The sequence below is a fragment of the Mus caroli genome, chromosome 17 (genome assembly GCF_900094665.2).
Source record: "Mus caroli chromosome 17, CAROLI_EIJ_v1.1, whole genome shotgun sequence".
NCBI lineage: Eukaryota > Metazoa > Chordata > Mammalia > Rodentia > Muridae > Mus > Mus caroli.
Window position 1 is genome coordinate 61855874 of NC_034586.1, and position 20602 is coordinate 61876475.

Genomic DNA, 20602 nt, shown 5'->3' on the forward strand with positions numbered 1-20602 from the left:
TTTCTCTTACATGTTTCTCTGACCTCTCTTAACACCCATACATACCCATATTTAAATCTATAGTAAAAATCTTTTCCTAAATTTGCTTCAGAAAGAGAGTGCAGTTAAGTACTAAAAAATGAAAGTATCGAAAGCTCAGCCATGAAACCGTAGGAGAACTACCCAAATCTGGAGCCGTTATCTTACTCAAGCACAAGAAGCATCTAGAACTTCAAATGGACGTGGCCCGAGAAGAACCTTCTGTGACACGTCACAGCGGAAAGGCCCAGACTACAGGAGAAAGAGACAGTATTAAAAGGTGCAAGATAAAAAGAAAATCCCGACTCACAAACAACAGGCAGACCACCAGGACCATAGCCTTTCAACCCTGAGGCTAAAAGTCAAGGAAGCATTATCAGTAGTTAGCAAGTGCCAGGCAAGAGTGGGGTACCCTCCAAAGTCATCTTTTAAAGTCACCGAGGGACAGAGGCATTGCAAGGCAAATGCAAATCAAGCAGCTGGTGACCAGCAAGCCAGCAATGCAGCAGCAACGGATTAAATGGGGGAGGACATCAAAGGACAACCAGGGAGGATTCAATTGTATCGGCTCAGGAAATACACAAACTTCTAATACCACACTGGGGAGGCAGAAAGGAACAAATGGTTCTTAAACCAACTGGGGAATAAACAGCAGAACTTGATGAACCAGCAGCTTTCTCTGTGGTGGGTGTTCTGGGTTGTCAACTCCACAACATCTGGAACTAGCTAAAAACCCACGTGTCTGGGCACACCTGTGAGAGATTTTCCTTAATTAAACAATTTGGAGTGGAAAGACCCACCTTTAATCCTGATCTTTTGAGGTGGGAAAATCCACCTTTAATCTGGGCCACGTCTTCTGGTAGCGGCCTGGATAGAGGGCACGGAAAAAAGAAAACTCTCTTTGCCTGCTTGCGCGTGCGCTCTTTGGAAAGTTCTCCCTTTATGACATTAAAGTCTACATTTTTGGGATAGATTTCAGGGTGCGCTGAAGGGCAGTTGAGACATCTGATCATTGTGATGGCTTTTGGGAGGGAAGATTGGGGGTGTCATAGGTCATGGGGTCAGATGAGGTCACAACTACTGGATTATTAGACTTTCTATAGTTAGACATATATATACATATATTTTATATACATATATATATATATGAAATCCATTATTCTATACACTAAAAAAATTAATGCATCACCTGGTAAAGGTACTGGCCTTCAGTACACATAAACACACGTATGAGAGAACAACACAATAAAATACAATTTAAAAAATTAAGTTTTAGAAGCTTGAAAGCTGATTTTGTGAAGGCTGATTTAAGTGGAAATGAAAGGGCTCAGATTAGTCTAATCAAGCTCAGAAAAGACCAAAATTAGAGACCTCACACTTCTCTACCAAGCTACAGTCCCAAAGACCTGGTGAGAGATACGAATCTAGGTCAAAGGAAGTTCCCTCAGGGTCCAAAATGAAAGCCTTCCATCTGTGGCCAGCTGCTTCCCAGTGAAGGTGCCCAGCAGTTAACTGGACAAAGAGTTGTCTTTCTAACAAGCCCCACTTTGTGCCAGATGCATGAAGTGAGGCTGGATTCCTTTCGAACCAGATGCGCAAAAGGTAAAATCATAAAAGCTTGGAAGAAAACAGGCGTGCATCTTGGTGATACTGACTGGTGATGATGGAGGGTGGGGGGTAGTTACAACCTCAGGCATTGCCAGTGGGAAGCTAAAGTGGCAAAGCCACTTTGAGAAACGGCTTGGCGTTTCTTCTATGTTACCATAGATACTGTATAACCTGTGATACTAAAGTAACACACACCCACAGAAACTTGTACATAAATGTTTACAGCACCATTACCCCTAACAGCCCAAAGTGGAACTAACCCAAATGTGCATCAGGTGATAGACAGATAAACAGTCCATGGAACAGGCTCTGAAAATCCAAAGTATTCCAATAGTTGAAGATGGAATACGAACATGGTGCCACAAGGTGGAAACCCAGTAAAAATAAATACAGTATTATCTCCAGGCTGCACGTAGAAGACAGATATGAAGCATACGTAAGTCTTATGCTTAAATGTGGGTTCAGATTTACACTGCTCACACGTACAGTAACACCTGACAATTCACTCACAGTTTGAGGGCACACTCCCCTCCTGGTGACAGGAACAGGGACAGCCAGCGACATTACAGTTAGAAGCAAAAGAGGTGAATGCCGGTGCCTGGCTCACTGTGTGGCTTTGGCTGGCCTGGCACTTGCTATGCAGACTAGATTGGACTTGAATCCCAGGGATCCACCTGTCTACCTACCAAGTACTGGGAGCAAAGGCAGCCTGTAGCACCACAGACCCCCAGACCCTGGAACATTGCCATCCATATTCAAGGCAGGTCTTCTTTCCTCTCCATACCCTCCCTCACAGACATACCCAGAGGTCTGTCCCCTGGGTGATCCCAAACTCTGTCAAGTAGACAATCAAGAATAACCACCACAGGCCCCATCCACAAGACTTATCATTGTATCTATGCAAATATTGCTATATTCATATGCTCAGGAATCTGAAACATTTCCAATATCAAACATTTCATAGAAAGGATACTCAACTTACCTATCAATACAATGGGCCATTTGTTATTCAGCACAGACAAGAAAAGTACTTACTTGCGCTGCCATACTTGGATAAAAATGAACAATACGCTAAGTGAAAGAAGCCAGTCACAAAACAACAACAACAAATCCACAAGTTGTATAATCCATTTGTCTAAAACATCAAGCAAGTGAAGGAGCTCTCCCTCGGTATCTCAGGGGAAAGCATAGACTTAGTATGTGTGAGACCCAAGGTTGGATCCCAAAATCCATGGAAGAAGAGGAGGAGGAGGAAGAGGGGGAGGAGGAGGAGAAGGCTGCAGTGAGAAAGGAGACAGGAGAAGGATGAAGAAGAGGAGGTAAACCAGGGAAACTAACACTGAGCATCTAATGTGTCCATAGTTTCTTTCCATAAAGACGAAAATGTTCTAAAAACAAAAACAAAACTGACTACAGTAACAGTTGCATAATTCTGAATACTGCAGACCCCACAGAACTTGACCGTCTAGACAGATGAAATGTGCTGTGTGTGAACTAGACATTGATGAAGCTGAGTTTCAAAAAAAGAAGGGAGCCAAGTAATATCCCACATTCCAACAAGGGACAAAGAAGCAAAGGCAGACACAAGCATGCTTTGATAAGTGGCTTCTAATCACCAAGACAGTAGCATGGCTTTCCCAGAAAGATCGAAAGCCCAGTTCCGCTGGTCCCAGGGCAATGAGACCAAAGAAAAAGGCTCCAGCTTTGACTGAGTCTAGGATGGGTAAAGAGAGCTGTGAGGGAAGAAAAGCAGAAGACTCCCACAGTCGTGGGTACCCCACTGTCTTCTATTCCTAGACCATTCTCTGTAGGAAGCAGAGAAAGCCCTGCGTCGAGGGAACGCGTGTGGATCACGTGGCCATGTGCATGTGGATCACGTGGCCATGTCAATGACCCCGTAACATCCGGCCACTGGGGGAATGCCAAAGCTTTCTCCCAGCGTGAAACAGAAATGGGAAAGCTAACCCCTTTTGTTCCCTGTGTGAATGTTAACAGTCCGCAGAAAATGTCCACCATAGCTTCTCCTCGCAGACGTTTAAGAGCTGAAGACTGCGCCTACCAAGACTAGCTAAGCATGCCTCCTCCATCGATCTGTGCTGGTCCACCTGGTACCGCGTAAGACCTGCTTCCTTCTCTGTCTGTACAGCATAGCCTTGTCAGCTGTAGGCAATGACCCTTCCCCCATCTCCCGGCCCCGTTCAATTCTAAACATCTTCTCTCACCAGGTCATCAAATCTTCCCTCAGGGTTGGGCTTTCCTTGGTGAATGCAGTGTGGCTGGGAGAGATCTTCTCTTTCTAGCCTGGCCTTTGCTGGCTCCCCCATGCTCAGAGTAGCCCAAGAACCTCAGCTTTCCTAGCCGGCTGCGGACAGCCTCATCTAGTGAATTGTTGGGATAATTTTGCAATTCTCCTGTAAGTATAACGTTTGGGATTAATTTTTAAGATTTCAAGCTTTCATTTCATATGTGTAGGTATGTGTCTGTGTGTGGGTATTCATGTATGTAGGTATGTGTCTGTGTGTGGGTAAGTGCCTGTGAGCGCTGGTATGGCAGAGCGAGATGGTGCAGAGGTCCCTTGTTTCTTGCTGAGGTCATTTTAGGTTTGACTAGAATTTGATCTCCTTGATGGGAAATCTTGTAGAAAATTATCCACCTCTACTCCAGGAACCCGAGGCCAAGATGCTCCAGCTAATTTATCTTGGCTTCTGTTAAACTGCTTGATTGCGCAAAACCTTCCCCCTACAGCTGTTAAGTGAGATACCAGGATGTGGGTTTTGCCTTCAGAATCCCCTTGCTTTAAACCAATGGTTCTCACCCTTCCTAATGGTACAACCCTTTAACACGGTTCCTCATGTTGTGGTGACTCCCCCAACCACAAAACTGTTTTCATTGCTACTTCATAACTGTAAGTTTGCTACTGTTATGAAACGTAATGTGAATATCTGATATTTCTGATTGTCTTAAAGGGGTCATGGCCCACGGGTTAAGAACCATGCTCTAAACACTCAGAGCTGCACTTGGATCCAGAACACCTGAGCGTCACCCAGCTAGCTTTAATAGGTGCCCAAAGAGGCCAAACGAGGGAGTCATATCCCTCAGAGATGGAATTATAGATGGTTGTGAACTGCCTAATGTGGGTGCTGGGAATTGAACCCAGGTCCTCTGTAAGAGCAGCAAGTGTTCTTAACTACTGAGCCATCTCTCAGCAAGTTCCAGCTTCCCCAACTTTTTTTGCTTTTTGGAGACAGTCTTACTCTATAGCCCAGGTTGGCCCAGTCCTGCTTCAAACTCATGGTAAGACTTCTGCCTCAGCTGCTCTTAAGTGCTAGGACTGCAGGCACGAGCAGCTACACCAGGCTTACACTTTACTTTTGAAAATAGAGCTTCTGAAATTGTGTGGCTGACCTTCAACACCATACCTAACTCTGCAAGGCCATAAAATTGTTTAACCTCTTGCTTTAACTTCTTGCTCAGCCTCCTGAGAAACTGGGATTACAAACCTGGCTTCCTTATAGTGTTACTAAATTTGTTATTTCTTAGAATCTTTCATTTCTAGTGTTTTGTTCATTAAGAACAAAAAAATATACTAAGGAGCTAGAGGGATGGCTCAGTGGTTAACGACACCGGCTGCTCCAGCAAATTCCAGGCTGCATGGATGAAGAAAGCATGACTTTTCAACCAGGAAGCAATGGGTGTCTGGGCTCCCTGAGAAAAATAACCTCCAGATTACGTGAATCTGTGCCACAGATATAAGAGGCTTGGCGCTGGGCAGCAAGTAGGGCATTCTCTAGCATAGTGTGCGTGCCAGGCAGAAGCTGGCACACTCACCTCCCAGGCGAGCAGCGAATCAATAACATGGGGAGCGCTCACCCTCTGCCAACACTGAAACCTGCCACTATGCTGCTACAATACTGCCCCACAGACACCGCCCGTTTAAAGTTCAGAAAGGAGGACAGTGGCAGATTCCTAAAGAGACAGGTGGGGTAGGGAGGATAATGAAATAGACTGGACTCCAATAATTAATGAAATAGACTGGACTCCAATAATTAATGAAATAGAATAGGCCCAGGCAGCAGCCAGGAATGTATTTTTAGCTCCTCCATACGGTAATATCATTACAAGCACAATGAAAGCTGGCAACAAGCTTCAGAAACAACTGAAAAGCTGGACAGACTCGAGACTCTATCAGAGGACACCAGATGAATGCCAGCCCAAGAATAACCAAGTCAGGCCACTGAGGGGAACAAGACTGATGCCTGGAAGGCTGGGTAGCTGTTATCTTACATTCTTCCATCTATTCTAAAATCATCTATCTGAAATCCTTAGCCACCATGGAACCCTTCTTTCCCAGACGAGAAGCATAAATAGCCCTGCCACACATTTAGTGCTCCTAAAAATTATGAATGCAGGGCTGGCGGCGGCTAAGTTCCATAGTCAGAACCATATACATAATATACATATGCATATAGATACACCCAAATATACGTGCAACTATAAGTGTTCTTAACTCCTGTCCACAAACCACAGCAGCCAAAATGTTAAGAAAACAAACTAAGATCGTTAGAAATTAAGATTATTAGAAAGATCAACTGAAATGTCCTGATGCTATTTTCCTTTGACATCGACACTGGGCAGACTACAATAGTCAGTGGGACGGGAGTCAGCACCAAAGGTCTTCAGAAGCAATCGGCTCACTACAACAGGTAAGGAAGCATCGATGTTCCCCTGGGAGGCACGGCACAACCTGGTGGAAATGGCTGTTCCTAGATCCACGACATACCCGAGAAAGCTATCAGTGTAGAGAGAGGCAGCTGAAGGATGGCAGGTCGGTGCCAATGGTAGAAGTAACGGGGTGGATGATTCTGTGTTCAATGGTATGGTTTCTATCAGAAACATGAGAAGAAAACCCTGGTCCCAGAGCGTTCAATCAGATTGCAGCCTTCTGCCTTGTTAACCATGTGGCTGTAAGAGCGTACTTAACCTCTCTGTGGCTCAATGACCTCAATTGTCAACGAGGGTAGGCACAGGTAGCTCACAGTGCAGGGAGAGGGGTGACCATGTGTACAGGGCACTCAGGGCAGTGCAGAAACACTGAGGTCACAAGAAAGATCAGTGGGTGGCTGATGCAGGGCTTTTGCTCCCTTGTGGCAAGCTAGTGACTTGTCAATCTGACTGGTCTTCTGTCCTAAAAGGACATTTCCTGGCTAAGGCAGTGAAAAGGGCGCAGTGAAAGGCAGCCTGGTTTCTCCAGCAACCCAGAGACAAAACAAGCAAGTAAAACACAGCCAATTAATGCAAAGAAGCCCAGGTAAGTCAAGAAGGGAGAGCTCCCTCAAAAAAGCACACATTTCTCTGTGAATGTGTGACCTGGATTTGTGAATTAGAGGCCATTAGAGGAGGAGGAGGAGGAGGAGGAGGAGGACAACATTACTGCAGGACAGGAAATTCTCCAATTCTTAAAACATTCTTTAAGGGGCTTGGAGAGATGGCTCAGTAGTTAAGAGCACTGACTGCTCTTCCAAAGGTCCTGAGTTCAAATCCCAGCAACCACATGGTGGCTCACAACCATCTGTAATGAGATCTGATGCCCTCCTCTGGGGTGTCTGAAGACAGCTACAGTGTACTTGCATTAAATAAATAAATAAAAACATTCTTTAAAATGCTTTAACCTAAAAATATTAGAACTCTGGTTTTAAAGGGAGGGCTTCTGTAAGATGAATATTACATGAGCATTTATAAAAATCAGATAGAGTCAAGGATTATTCTTCCATTGAGAGAAAGACGAGAAACAGAAAGCTTTTTAGAGACAGACAAGAACATTCAGTGACTTGAATTGTCTAAGTTTTCCTGGTTAGTTTCTCTGGTCAACTTGAAACAAGCTAGAGTCATTTGGGAAAAGGGAACGTCAACTGAGAAAACTCAGATTGGGCTATGGAAGAATTTTCTTGATTAATGATCTGTATGGGAGGGCCCAGCCCACTGTGGGCGGTGCTGCCCCTAGGCTAGGTTCTGGGTTGTTTGAGAAAGTAGGACGAGCATCTGCTTTCCTGACCCAGGCAGATTCTGCACGTTTTTCTCCAGGGTCTAGAGATGCAATGAATCTACCTGACCTTTCTGACCCTCCAGATTCAGCCCAGGTCCCACATCTAGTGCCCTAACTCAGTCTGGCCTCACTGCCCTCACCTTGGTCAATCTTAGACCAGGCCACTCCCATACCACATCCAACCTCCCCTCCCCTCAAGGCAGATAGACCTCCACACGCAGGGTCCGGCCCAAGATGCATATCTACCACTCCAGCCTAACCCTCTAGCTACCAGGTCTCATTCCATCTAAGCCATTTCCAACGTCTAAGCAACCAGCCCACACAGCCTCTGTCCCAACCTTGCAGGCAGAAGAAAAAGTAGAAGATCTGAACCAAATAAGCAAGGAATATGAAAAAGTAATAATAATAATAATCACAGAAAAGGAACATTCAGGAAGCATGGGACTTCATGCAAAAACAAAACCTTCAGATTATAGGCATAGATGAGGGCTCAGAATCCCAACTCAATGGCATAGACCAGGCATTGTGTTCTATAATGTGGGAGGTCTGGGGGAGACCTCAGTGGGCCCATGTTGAGGTGTTCCCCTAAGTACAATACACTTTAGAAACAGGGCCCAGAGGCTGCTGAGCTGGAATTGATCGGAAAGACGGGAAGCAAACAACAGGCCCTCTCAACTAAGATGCCCAGGAGCCACAACAGCCAGCATAGCACGGTGACTATACAGGTGGTGCACACACCTGGCCAGCAACCCACAGCTCTCTAATTGGACTTAAGGCCCACTCAAGAAGAGGGAGACCAAGCCTTGTCCTGGAAACCTAGCCAGGTACCCAGGGCTAGAGAAGTCCTGGATTGTGGCAGAGAACCCATTGTCAAGGGCTGGGCTTGAGGATTCAAGGCTTCTCCGAGACCGTGGTGTATGGAGAAGGAAGACAGCTCCCTCTCTGAAACTGGGAACATTTTTGGGGTGAGCACCGTGAGGAGGCTTAGGCTTCAGATCCTGAGACTCCAACACTTCCCACATTATGGGGTTATGGTTCTAAGCCCCGAGGCTGCTGTGTGCACTCCGTCTGCAATGCTCTTGGGATGCTGCTGTGTTCCCCTTGTGTAACACTTTGCTAAGTTTCTTGCTGACTTTGTCCCATTGTATGATAATTTCTCCTGATTTTGACCATTTTGTTTTGTTTTTGTTTTTTAACCCCAGAAAGTAGTATATAAGATACTGTACTTCCTACTAGCTTGCTTTTAAGAACCACGAGCTTATTCAAAACCTCCTTATCTCAAACTTTCCTATCTTTTTTTTAAAAAAAAGACTTATTTATTTATTATATGTAAGTACACTGTAGCTGTCATCAGACACTCCAGAAGAGGGAGTCAGATCTCGTTACAGATGGTTGTGAGCCACCATGTGGTTGCTGGGATTTGAACTCAGGACTTTGAAAGAGCAGTTGGTGCTCTTAACCACTGAGCCATCTCTCCAGCCCCTTTCCTATCTTCTTTATCATCTCATTTCCTGGCCACCTCTCACTTAGGACCCTGTCACTGAAGAACAACCTGCTGTTCTGGCTCAACCACCACTTTATTAAACCAGCATAATTCCTATCTACATTTTTGATATTTGTTACTTTGATACTCATAGTTAAGTACAGCCCTCACCCCTCATCTACGACACAGATGGAGGCCATGACAGAAAACTACAGCCAGCGAAAATGCAGAATCTGTATTTTCCTGTAAAGCAATTTTGGTTTCAATACCAACTTCTAGAACTACCATGCTTATTCAAATTTAAGTGAAAAGCAAAGTTTTGTTTAAAAGGACCTATTTGCTTTTTATTTCTTGGACTGTATCACCTAGCAGTTGTTTTCAGATGGTGAAATAAACCTTTCGTGTGTGTGTGTGTGTGTGTGTGTGTATGTGTGTGTGTCTGTATGTGCATGCATATTTGTGTGTATGTATATATGTGTGTGTGCACGAGTGTGTATGTATATGTGTGTGTGTGCGTGCACGTGTGTATATGTATATGTATGTGTGCATTCATGTGCGTGTGTGTATGTATGTGTGTGTATATGTGTATATGTATATGTGTGTGTGCGTGCGTGTGTGTGTGTGCACCTGTATGTATATGTTTGTGTGCATTCATGTGCATGTGTGTATGTATGTGTGTATGTATATGTGTGTGTATGTATATGTGTGTATGTGTGTGTGCACGTGTATGTATATGTGTGTGTGCATGCATGTGTGTGTGCATGCATGTGTGTGTGCATGCATGTGTGTATATGTATATGTGTGTATGTATATGTGTGTATGTATATGTGTGTGTGTGTGCGTGCATGTGTGTGTGTGTATATGTATGTGTGTGTGTATTAATGCAGAAGCTGGCTCCATTTTGTCCCTAGAAAGCCAGAAGTAGCATGTACTCACCCGCTCCTGGCCAGCGGTGTCCCAGATGAGGAATTTGTGAAGTTCATTTCCACAAGGCACGGTTTTGGTCATGAAAGATGCCCTGAAAAGAGAGTGAACCATTTTGCATCATCGAAACTCCACAGACTTAGGAGCCTCAGTTCCTGTTATTATGCCTCAAAATGACCCTAAGAACCTTTGTCACTAAACAAGAAGTAATGAGAGATAGGCCACTGCAGATAAAAAGTCTGTATTTTATATAATCCAGCTGAAGTTACAAAACGAAACAAAACAAAAAAAACCAAAATGTGTGTGCAGGGGTGGTTCTGATGCTGTCCTGTTCCCAATGGGTTCTTGATCTGTCAGTAAAGAAGTCATGGGCCAATTGCTGGGCAGAAGGAATAGGCAGGACTCCCGGGTCCCTGGAGGAAAAGAGACAGATGCAAGGAAGGGAGGGGAGTTCGCCATGCTTCAGAGAGAGAAAAGCCAAGAAGCCATGTGAGATGGAGGGAGGAGTGGCAGCCTGTGTGTCTGTCAGGGATGTTAACAGGGACTAGATGTAACTGAACAACTAAAGTTTAGGGCGGGTGGGAGGTACAGAGCTAAGAATATTGATAAGGGCACACTTTTCCAGACGGGAGATAGCAGCACCCAGTAATTGTGTCAGAAGGCTAATTGAAAATGAGCAACCTGTGTGTGTCTGTGTGTCTTTTATCCATGGATTCACAGGAAGCTGGGTCAGGGCTGGTAGTGCTGCTAGTTCCTGGAGCTAAGGTGGGGTAGTGGAAGCTTCATGAAAGTGTGTAGACTGGAGGGATGGCTCGAAGGTTAAGAGCACCGAGGGCACTTGCAGAGGACCTTAGTTTGGGCCCCAGCATTCACAGGGCAGCTCACAGCCCTCTGTAACTCCAGTTCCAGGGGATCTGATGCCTTCTTCTGGCCTCCTTAGGCACTGCACTTGCGTATTGTGCATAAGTCCATGCAAACAAAATACTCATGCCCATAAAATAAATAAACATAATAAAAGAAAATGCATGCAGAAACAGATTCAATTGTCCTAGAGCAATAGTCTTTGGATATCAGGGAAATGATGAATGACTAGCCTTAGATATTAAAGCCTTATTATTAAAACAAGTATGAGGGGAAAAAATGTCTTATCACTTTAAGACTTTGACTTCAAAACAGTATGAAAAGAAAGCTGTTTTACCACAGTCCCTGTGCTGACATTCAATACCAGCAGCAAGTGATGGAAGAGTAGATCTAAATCTCAACCTCTCTGCATCAATGGAGGGATTGCCTAAGTCAGGGTTTGCATTGCTATGATGAAATACCACACTACAGCCAAAGCAAGGGTTTACTGGCTTACATTTCCACATCACTGTTCAGCATTGGAGGAAGTCTGGACAGGAAGTCAAACTGGACAGGAACCTGGAGGCAGAAGCTGATGCAGAGGCCATGAAGGGGTGCTGCTTACTGGCTTGCTCCCCATAGCTTGCTCAGCCTGCTTTCTTATAGAACCCAGGAGAGATTGCACCACCCACAATGGTCTGGGCCCTCCCACATTCCATCACTAATTAAGACAATGTCCAACAGTCTTGCCTATAGTCCTATTTTTGGAGCAATGTTCACAATTGAGGTTCTTTCCCCTGAGATGACTTTAGCCTGTGTCAAGTTGACACAGAACTATCCAGCAGAGGGATAAAAAACAAAACACACGTATGCTTCTATCACAAAGGAAGGACCTCAAGTCATGAGTCAGAAACTACTGGCTATCCTTATCTACCTATTTTCTCTGAATAAGCATTTATTTTCTTAGTGCTCATAAAGGGGTAAAAACCAAATACACAGAATATTTAATAATTTAATAGACTTTCTTCTATGGGCTAAAGTAACTCATTCATTTAAAAACAACAACAACAACCAAAAAACAGTGGGCTGGAGAGATGGCTCAGTGATTAAGAACACTGACTGCTCTTCCAGAGGTCCTGAGTTCAATTCCCAGCAACCACATGGTGGCTCACAACTATCTGGAATGGGGATCCGATGCCATCTTCTGGTGTGTCTGAAGACAACAGTGTACTCACATACATGAAATAAATAAATAAATCTTAAAAAAAAAAAACAAAAAAAAATAGGTCTATAGAAAGTTATACAAGAACATAGCATCCACCATGGAACACTGAGTAGACTCATAACACAGTGTGTGCCACCAAGCCTGAAACCCTGAGTTTGACCCTCAGGACCCACAGGATAGAAGGAGAGAATCAACTCCCTCAAGTTGTCCTCTGACCTCCACATGTACACTGTGCTGTGTGTGCAAGCATCGCCCTCCCCCAGTAAATACTCTTTTGTAATACAGTAAAACAAGTTTCACAAGATCACAACTGCTGTGGAGAAGAAACACCCACTCACAGAGCTGCTGCATACATGATTGTGTGTGCAGGCTGTGCGGGAAGCTCTAGGGATGCAGCTTTCATGCCTGGACATAGCCCGTGGCATAGCTGCCTCTGAGTCAGCGCGCTTCACAATCAGTGTGTCACTGCAGTGATGTGGGTTAATGCTGCTGATGAGAGATGAGGCTCTTTTACAACCATGATTCTGATAGGAAGAACTGGGTAGCTTTGAGCACAGCCTGGCTTGCTTTGTCATCTGCTTGTCTGGTTGGTTTTGGCGGTGCACATCCATGCTGTACAAGCACTGTATGACTAAGGCCGCCACACACCCAACTCTGCTAGGCTTGATCTGAGGCAAGTTTGCAGCTCTGTGGCTACCTGTGTGCTCTGACCTGAGGAAACCATCACAATTCACTCTTGGGTCAGGGACTTAACTGGGATGTCCACAGAGTCAGGCAGGTAAGACAATCCAGCAAGGCAGATAAGGTGTGCCTTATCTGTCCGGGCATGAAAGCTGCACCCCTAGAGCTTCCCGAAATAACAATAGTAATAAGTCATCAGCTATCCTGAAGCTTGAGACTGTGACCCCCATAGCATGTACCTGGCTGGCTGGCTAGTCAGGTGGCCACACCCCCTGTGCTCCACATCCACGGATCTCTCAATTCTCCAATACTGGCTATGGTGGACAGGTGCCTAATGGGATAGTGGAACACACCTGTGGGTGTGTCGACAAGGGCATTTCCAGAAACTGTTAGATCATGAGGGCTCTGACCTGATGATGAATAGATGAATCCTTTGAAGCGTTTATCATGTGATGACATTATTGAAAAGTAGGAAGAGGGTCTAGGTAGAGGAAGCGAGTCACAATGGGTGTGTCCTTAGATGCTCTATCTTGTCCCAGCCTCTTCCTGTCTTCTCCTTTTCTGTTTCTTGACCCCTACAAGGCTAGCAACAGCTCACTTCCACTATATGCTCCTGCTGCCATGGTATTCTGTCCGAACACAGAAAGCCAAGCAGCCATGGACCAATCCATCTGCAACTGTGAACCAAGATAAACTCTTCCTTCTTCAAGCTGTCTTGTATTTGCTTACTGCAGTAAGGAAAGTAACTGATACATTGGCTTAAAAATTTGAAATCTCATAAAGGCGAAACAAAACAAACCCTCAGGCCAGGTTTCTGGCTCACTGAGTTAACAAGCTTTGGGATAGGTAATCAGGCTTTTGAAAATTAAGATTTCCACTTATATCATTCTCCAGTAAGTCTATGTTTTATTTAGGAAGTGTTCCCGATAGCTTTTTTTTTTTTCTCCTGAAACTGGAGTTTAGAAACATCTCCAAGTTCCAAAAGAGAAAACTTGAATGCAAGTTAACTATCTCAGGAAAAGCATTAGGTATTCTTAAGCCCATAAGAGAGCGGGGTCTTCCTGATACCAGAAGACAGTGAGGAGAAAAGCAGGCAGGAAGTAGAGCATCTCCCATAAGGCATTGCAGCTCCCATAAGGCATTGTAGCTCCCATAAGGCATTGCAGCTCCCATAAGGCATTGCAGCCATCAGAAACTGTGCTGTCACAGCAAACTTAAGCTATGGGAGGAATGTTCAGCATTAGACTATTTTGGAAAAGGAAAAATAATTCATTCCACATAAATTTCAGACTTTCCCAATGTGCAATCAACAACTTTTCCGGTAATTAAAGCCAGACAATCATCAATCAAAAATTAAAACCAGACAATCAAGCCACGGATCAGGAACTGATAATGCACACTGTCTCCCTCCCATCTAGAAATAGAGGAGCCCCGCTTTTCAGAACCATGCTCTTGATAGTCAAGAAACAGTCTTGTCCTTCAAGAGAAGGTTGGCAAGAAACGAAAATCACAAGAATAGTAGCCCTAAATTTCTGGAGTTAGGATCAGTTCTCATTGGTGGAATTGGACATCTTTGCCCTAAGAAGAAGGGATGTCAAAAAAAGAAAAATGCTGTACTTACCCAATAGTGGGGCTGATGTTGTGGTCAAAGTGATCCTGGACAAAACGACACACAATGCTGGATTTCCCAACCCCCGTGTCCTAGAAGAGAATGAAGGCACAACCATAAAAATCCACCACCTCTGACTTCCTATGAACATGCAACAAAAGGCCATGATGATAGAACTGCAGGAGAGGAAGTCTTCTATCCCCTACTAGAATGTTCTATGATGTAAATGCACACCTTTCATAGAGAGAAAATAAATGTGGTCAAAGCAAGTTTGGAAACATATGTCATGTGCACACACCTCTGCCTTCAGGGAACACTCTGGAAGACCTCTAAATTTCTACATCCCCAATATCTGTTATAATTTAACGGCTGGATCTTACTTAACCTCAGGTTTCGCTGAATTCTATAAAGGTCTCATCTCAAGTCTTCTTGGCTAAACGATTCTTTAGAGCTGGTCAAAAGAGGGACCCCTTATACAGTGGAGATCAAACACAGACACGTGTCTCTACTACTTCCTTTATAAACCCTTACAAAGTGGTTCTGGGAATAACGGGCACAAACCCACAAGGTCAAAGAGAGAAATGACATACAGATGATAGCAACAGTGTTTGGAGAGACAGATTGTGCCTGAGAAAGGGCCCAAAACCGACCAGGCAGCAAGTCAATCCATGCCTGAGACTCACGAATCAGCATAAGGCACATGGAGGGAGAAAGGAACAATGTAAGCCTAGGCAGAAATAGCTGGAGCCCCCTCTGGGCAGGTGGGTGGGGAACCCACAGGCAGAGATACCCAATTAAATTGCATTGTGTGCTCAAGCTAAAAACCCCAGAGCTTTTGGCCAACGATGGACTGACCCTTTGAAACTATGAGACAAAATAAACCGCTCCTGCTTTGTCCCAGGGAGGTTTCCATAGAAACAAAAAGCTGAGTGACCCAGATACTTAAGAGTTGTGTATGGTTCTCCTATGTAACTTTATTTATTCATCTATTTATTATGAGAGTATCCCTAGCGCAAGCTAGCCTCAAGCTCCCTATGGATTAGAATAATCTCGAACTGATCCTACCTCCACGTCTCAAGTGCCAGGACTGCAGGGATGTACCACCAAGCCTGGCTTACATCTCAACTAGGGATCAAACCCAGAGAGAACTTCATGCAGTTCACCCACTCTACTACCAACTGAGTTACATTCCCAACCCCTAAAGGTGTGATTAAAAACAAAAACAAAGTTTTAGGCTGGCAAGATGGCTCAGTAGTTAAGAATGCTTGCTGCTCTTGCGGAAGACCCAGGTTCAGCTCCAAGCACCAACGCAACAGCCCACAAGCATCTGTGATCCCAGTTCCACTGGACATCTGGGACTTAATATCCTCTTCTGGTCTCTACAGGCAATCACGTAAACATGGTGCACAGAAAATACATTTGGACAAAATATCCATACAATTTTTTTTTGAAAGATTCTAATCAAGGGGCTGAGAAACTGGCTTAGAAAACGGGTACATGAAGACTGATGGATGAACTGAGTTCAATCCCCAGGACACACATGGTAGAAGAGAACTCCCCCATCCTCTGACAGATGACCATCTTGCTTCTCTAGCTCACCAGAAAAGCTGGCGTTTCACTTGAGCCATCTGCAGAAGGCAAGGACTGGAGTTAATAATCGTAAAACAGCTTAGCCAAGGGCTGGCCTTCAGGCCGGCTCTGCTCAGCTGATCTGTGGAATGGACTTAGGGTGGAGCTCTCCGCCACGCCCCCATGCATGCGCCCCAGGTGAGCATGTCAATTGAGAGGATGTAACATCTGTCATGACTGGTGCATGGCAGGGGCGGAGACACCACAGCACCCCAAGATCCCAGCAGAGAGTCCAAAGAATAAAGAAGTACAAGGAAGTACATAGTTCTCCAGCCAAGAGAACTAAGGGCAGCTATCTCCAAGCAGCACTTTTGGAGTAAAGAATAGGGTGATCCTGGGTGTGACCTAAAAACACGTGAGGGAGGAGAGCCAGGTGGAGCATCTGCTTCGGAGCCCTGCGTGCTGGGATTGGACGTGGGTGGGCACTTGTGTTCAGACCCTCCCTACTGTGTCTGGGAACCCTGCAGGCCAGGAAAGGTAGCCTACCACCTCCCTCTAATGGAGTTTGCAAAGCAGGGAGGTAGCGATAACCGGTGGGGTCCAGCCTACGGTCGGTACAGAGAAAGCAGGGTTTCGGAGATGCTTATGGCTAGAGCGAAGAATGAAGAAACGGATGGAAGAATGAAGAAACGGATGGAAGATGCCTGAGAAAGGACTCTTAAACCACGGACCATGATGTAAAGTAGAAGAACGGGGCGTGGGTCCAGCCAGGGTGAGGCTGCCACTCAGCCCGCGCAGCAGCTTCTAGGACACAGTTGCTTCCTGGAGGAACGCTTGCAGCACAGGGCGTTTCCGGTGCCTTCCTGGGAAGGGCAGAGCAGGGCAGAGCAGGGCAGAGCAGCTGTGTAGTTTCCATTCCCCTGGGGGTGGCATGGTTGAAGGAAGGGCTTAAAGCAGCTGAAGAGGGACAAATGAGCTGTCACTGGTGGGGGTGGTGAGGACCCGGGCTAGAAAAGTGCAGGGCAAAGGCAGTGGTGGCAGTGAATGGAGTCTTTAATTTTTTTTTTTAATTAACTAATATTCTCTCCTCCTCCTCCTCCTCCTCCTCCACCTCCACCTCCCCTCCTCTTCCCTCCTTCTCCTTCTCCCCCTCCCCTCCCCTCTCCTCTCTTCTCTTCTCCTCCCCTTCCTCCCCTCCTCCCTCACATGTTTTTAGGTAACACCTGGGATCGTCCAACTCCGTACCCTAAAACTATGAGCCAATTAGAAAATGCTCATAGTTTGCTGGCCTTTAATTCCAGCACGGGGGAGGGGCAGGGGGCGCAGATATAGGCAGATCTCTGTGAGTTCAAGGTGAGATGTCAAATCTCTCAAGTTCAGACTTCATTTAGAGAACCTGACCTAAGTTTGAACAAGTTGCTCCCCCCCCCCACAACAAAAAAAATTAGCCTAGCTCTAGTCTCTAGGCTAATCCCCAACAAAACCAGCGTTTCCAGGTTATACCCTCAACAAGACCAGTGTCTCCAGGTTATTCCCCCAACAGACCTGCACCCCAGGTCACAAGCCCACCCCTTACCTAACGACCACCGATGCAGAAGGGAGCAGAAGTTAAGGGGTTTTTTTGTTTTGTTTTGGTTTGGTTTGGTTTGGTTTTGGTTTTTTGGTTTTTAGGTTTTTTGGAGACAAGGTTTCTCTGTGTAGCCCTGGCTGTCCTGGAACTCACTCTGTAGACCAGACTGGACTTGAACTCAGAAATCCACCTGCCTCTGCCTCCCAAGTGCTGTGCCCGACCCCACAAGTTAAGTTTATGATATGACTCCCAGCACCAGCCAATTATGTTAAAGGCCACAGTAGCTCTCCAATTAGATGCTTGCTTTGCCCCAATAGACATTCCGGGCTCCCCCACCACCAAAACTGTCTTGCGTGACCGTGTGTGGGGGGGGTGGGGGGGAGCTAGCTCAAATAGAATAAAGACCCTGCTGTGAGTTGCCTCAGCTCGGCTCCTGTGTTCCCTGGCACAACAAAGGCTTGGTATACAATGCAATTCCTGGGCAGCCAGGGCTGTTACAATGAGAAACCCTGCTTCAAAACGAGGAAACAGAAACAAAACAAACAAACAAAAAGTAAAGAAAAAAGAAAAAGAAAGAAACAAGGAAAAGAAAAAGAAGAAAAAGAAAAAGAAAATGTCCACAGTTCTTCTGGCCTGAGACGCCTTCCTTGAACTCTCTGGCTGGACTCTCAGGGTGCTGTGGTGTCTCCATCCCTGCCACACACCAGTGATGACCGATGCTGCTTCCTGTCCACTGTTACTCTCACCTGGGGAGGACACACTGGGGGGGGGGATCTCTGCTCTACCTCATTCCCCCTAAATCAGCCCACCCTGCCTGAAGGCCAGCCCCTGAAATACCCTTCCCAGTGAAAGTTACAATTATTGACTCCACTCCCTGCCTTTCTACAGATGGCCCAGGAAAAAGACGGCATTTCTGGCGAGCTAAAGTAGCCAAGCTGGCTCAAATGTAGCTGGATGCCTGTCAAATCTACACTTGTCTTATGTTCGCAGCTTGACCCAGTATGCACCTCTTATACATTTCATAGAAAATATATAACAAAATATATTAATTTTAAATTGGCCAGAAAATAGGATATCTGATCAAGAATGGGGCTAAGAAATCTGACTGGTGACAGGTCAGGCCTATGGGCTTCCAGAACTCAGCTTTGAGAAGCTGTAGTTCTGCCGATGACCACAAGGGGAAGACCTGCTCACCTGCTGGCTGGAGAGCCCAGCGGGCCTTCCTTCTCTCCTGCCCGCCCCTCCTCCCCAGGCCAGGACCTGACTGGGATGGATCCACAACTGGATCATGACCCCAATTCATGGAGACAAGATCAGTGAGTCAGGATGATGACTCCCACGCAGTGAGTCCCACGCAAGGCAGCAGAAGTAGAAACCAAGAAAGAACAAAACCAACTGGCTTTTGGTTTGGTTTGGGTTTTTTGTTTTGTTTTGTTTTTAATCCATTACAAAAGACTGAGAATCCCAGCACTCACGACAGAGGCAGGAGGATCTCTGAGTTAGTCCATCCAGGTCTACAGAGCGGCGGGTTCCAGGATAGCCAGGGCTACACAGAGAACCCTGTCTCAGAAAACAAAAAGACAGGGGGGTGGGGGGTGGGGGCGCTGGCTGCTAATGGAAACTTGTCTATGAATAGTCCTTCCACTCTGTATTTTGGAACTACCACAGGCCATCTTGTCTAATCCTCTGATTTTACAAAAGCGGAAGCTGGTATGACTTCCTTAGGGTCACGCAGCTAGCTGGTTGGGAAAGTCAGAAGCACGTGTTCTGAGTCCCTGTCCAATCTTCTCCAAGGCTCCTAATTGGGTTAAATCCACCTCCCAGCCAAGCACAGATTTCTTTACAAGAAAAAAAAAAAAAAAAAGTTTAGTTTTTGGACTTCACCCCTTTCTGGTTTCACTTTGCCAGCTCCAGTTACTCAGCCTGAAGACAATGCTACTGTTTTGATAGTGATGAATAGAGAGACCCAGTCCCTACTGCCGGAGAGGTGACAAAATAAAACCAAATCTGACTCCACAAGCCAAAGTTGAGAAGAATGGACTCAGATTTTGATACAGTGCATGGCAGACGCATGCCTGACCCCCATCTACATACTGGGGTCCTCCTCTGGCACAACTGGAAAGTTCTTTGTACATATATACAAGTTCATTATACCCCTCTGCACTCTCCAAATGCAAGAAGCACTGCACTTCAGATGTTTTAGAAATATTTGTAGGTAGGAATTAGAAAACTAACAGGAAACTGACAAAAGCATTTGAATCGACTGGCCTCTTAAGCAAAGTAGAATATATCTGTAAGCCAGGAGCTCCAGTTCTAAGAATGGAGTCAAAATTAGTTTTAAAATAGGCACAAGTCCATTGCAGTACAGTTTATGAGATACAACTTAAGTAAATTTCATTATAAATCAAATAAACTGTAGCATTAGCAGTCATGTTTTAGACCTTGATTTCATTCCTGTCAAAATGTTTAAAAGACAGAATACAATTTACCCACAACACACATATGCTTCATTTACACTGAGGTCATGTCGTGATAAGACGATCACTGCCCAAAAACATCTTACATGAAAATTCACAGATACATTAACAATAAATACATCATCTATAATTACTATCAACTACATAAGCATAACTCAATGAATAGAGTAGCTTACTCTACATTACCCTACATACACTCAGAGCACTGACTGTATATTAGCCTACAGTGTGCACAACCTTCGATCACAAGCTACTTTACAATAAGATACTGGATAGCTCCTGGAAAGTAAAAAAAATCAGAGAGGCTGTGTGGTTTACACTCTCATGTGGAGGTGAAATTCCCAGTCATGCCATCCGCATGTGACAGAATCAACTTAGGACACCACGTCCCCTCGGGGGTACCTCTGGTCACAGAACCACACAGCAAGGACTTTTGCATCGATTACTCAGTTACCATTCACTGAGTCAAGTATTTGGACCCGTAGAAAATCCCAGCAGGGTGCAGGACCCAGCCAACATCCTGCATCTCCCCAGAGCTCCAGCAGTCCTTGGTGA

The 20602-nt window shown here is 45.4% G+C and overlaps 1 protein-coding gene across 1 annotated transcript in view; it reads right to left on the reverse strand.

The window, feature by feature from the left end:
- Rab31 (RAB31, member RAS oncogene family) overlaps nt 1-20602 on the reverse strand; it is a 127196-nt gene that overhangs the window by 61198 nt on the left and 45396 nt on the right. The window contains exons 2-3 of the mRNA XM_021149583.1: nt 14444-14523; nt 10089-10170 (exon numbers count right to left, since the gene is read on the reverse strand). Of these exons, the coding sequence (XP_021005242.1) occupies nt 10089-10170; nt 14444-14523 (162 nt within the window). The remainder of the gene's footprint in view (nt 1-10088; nt 10171-14443; nt 14524-20602) is intronic.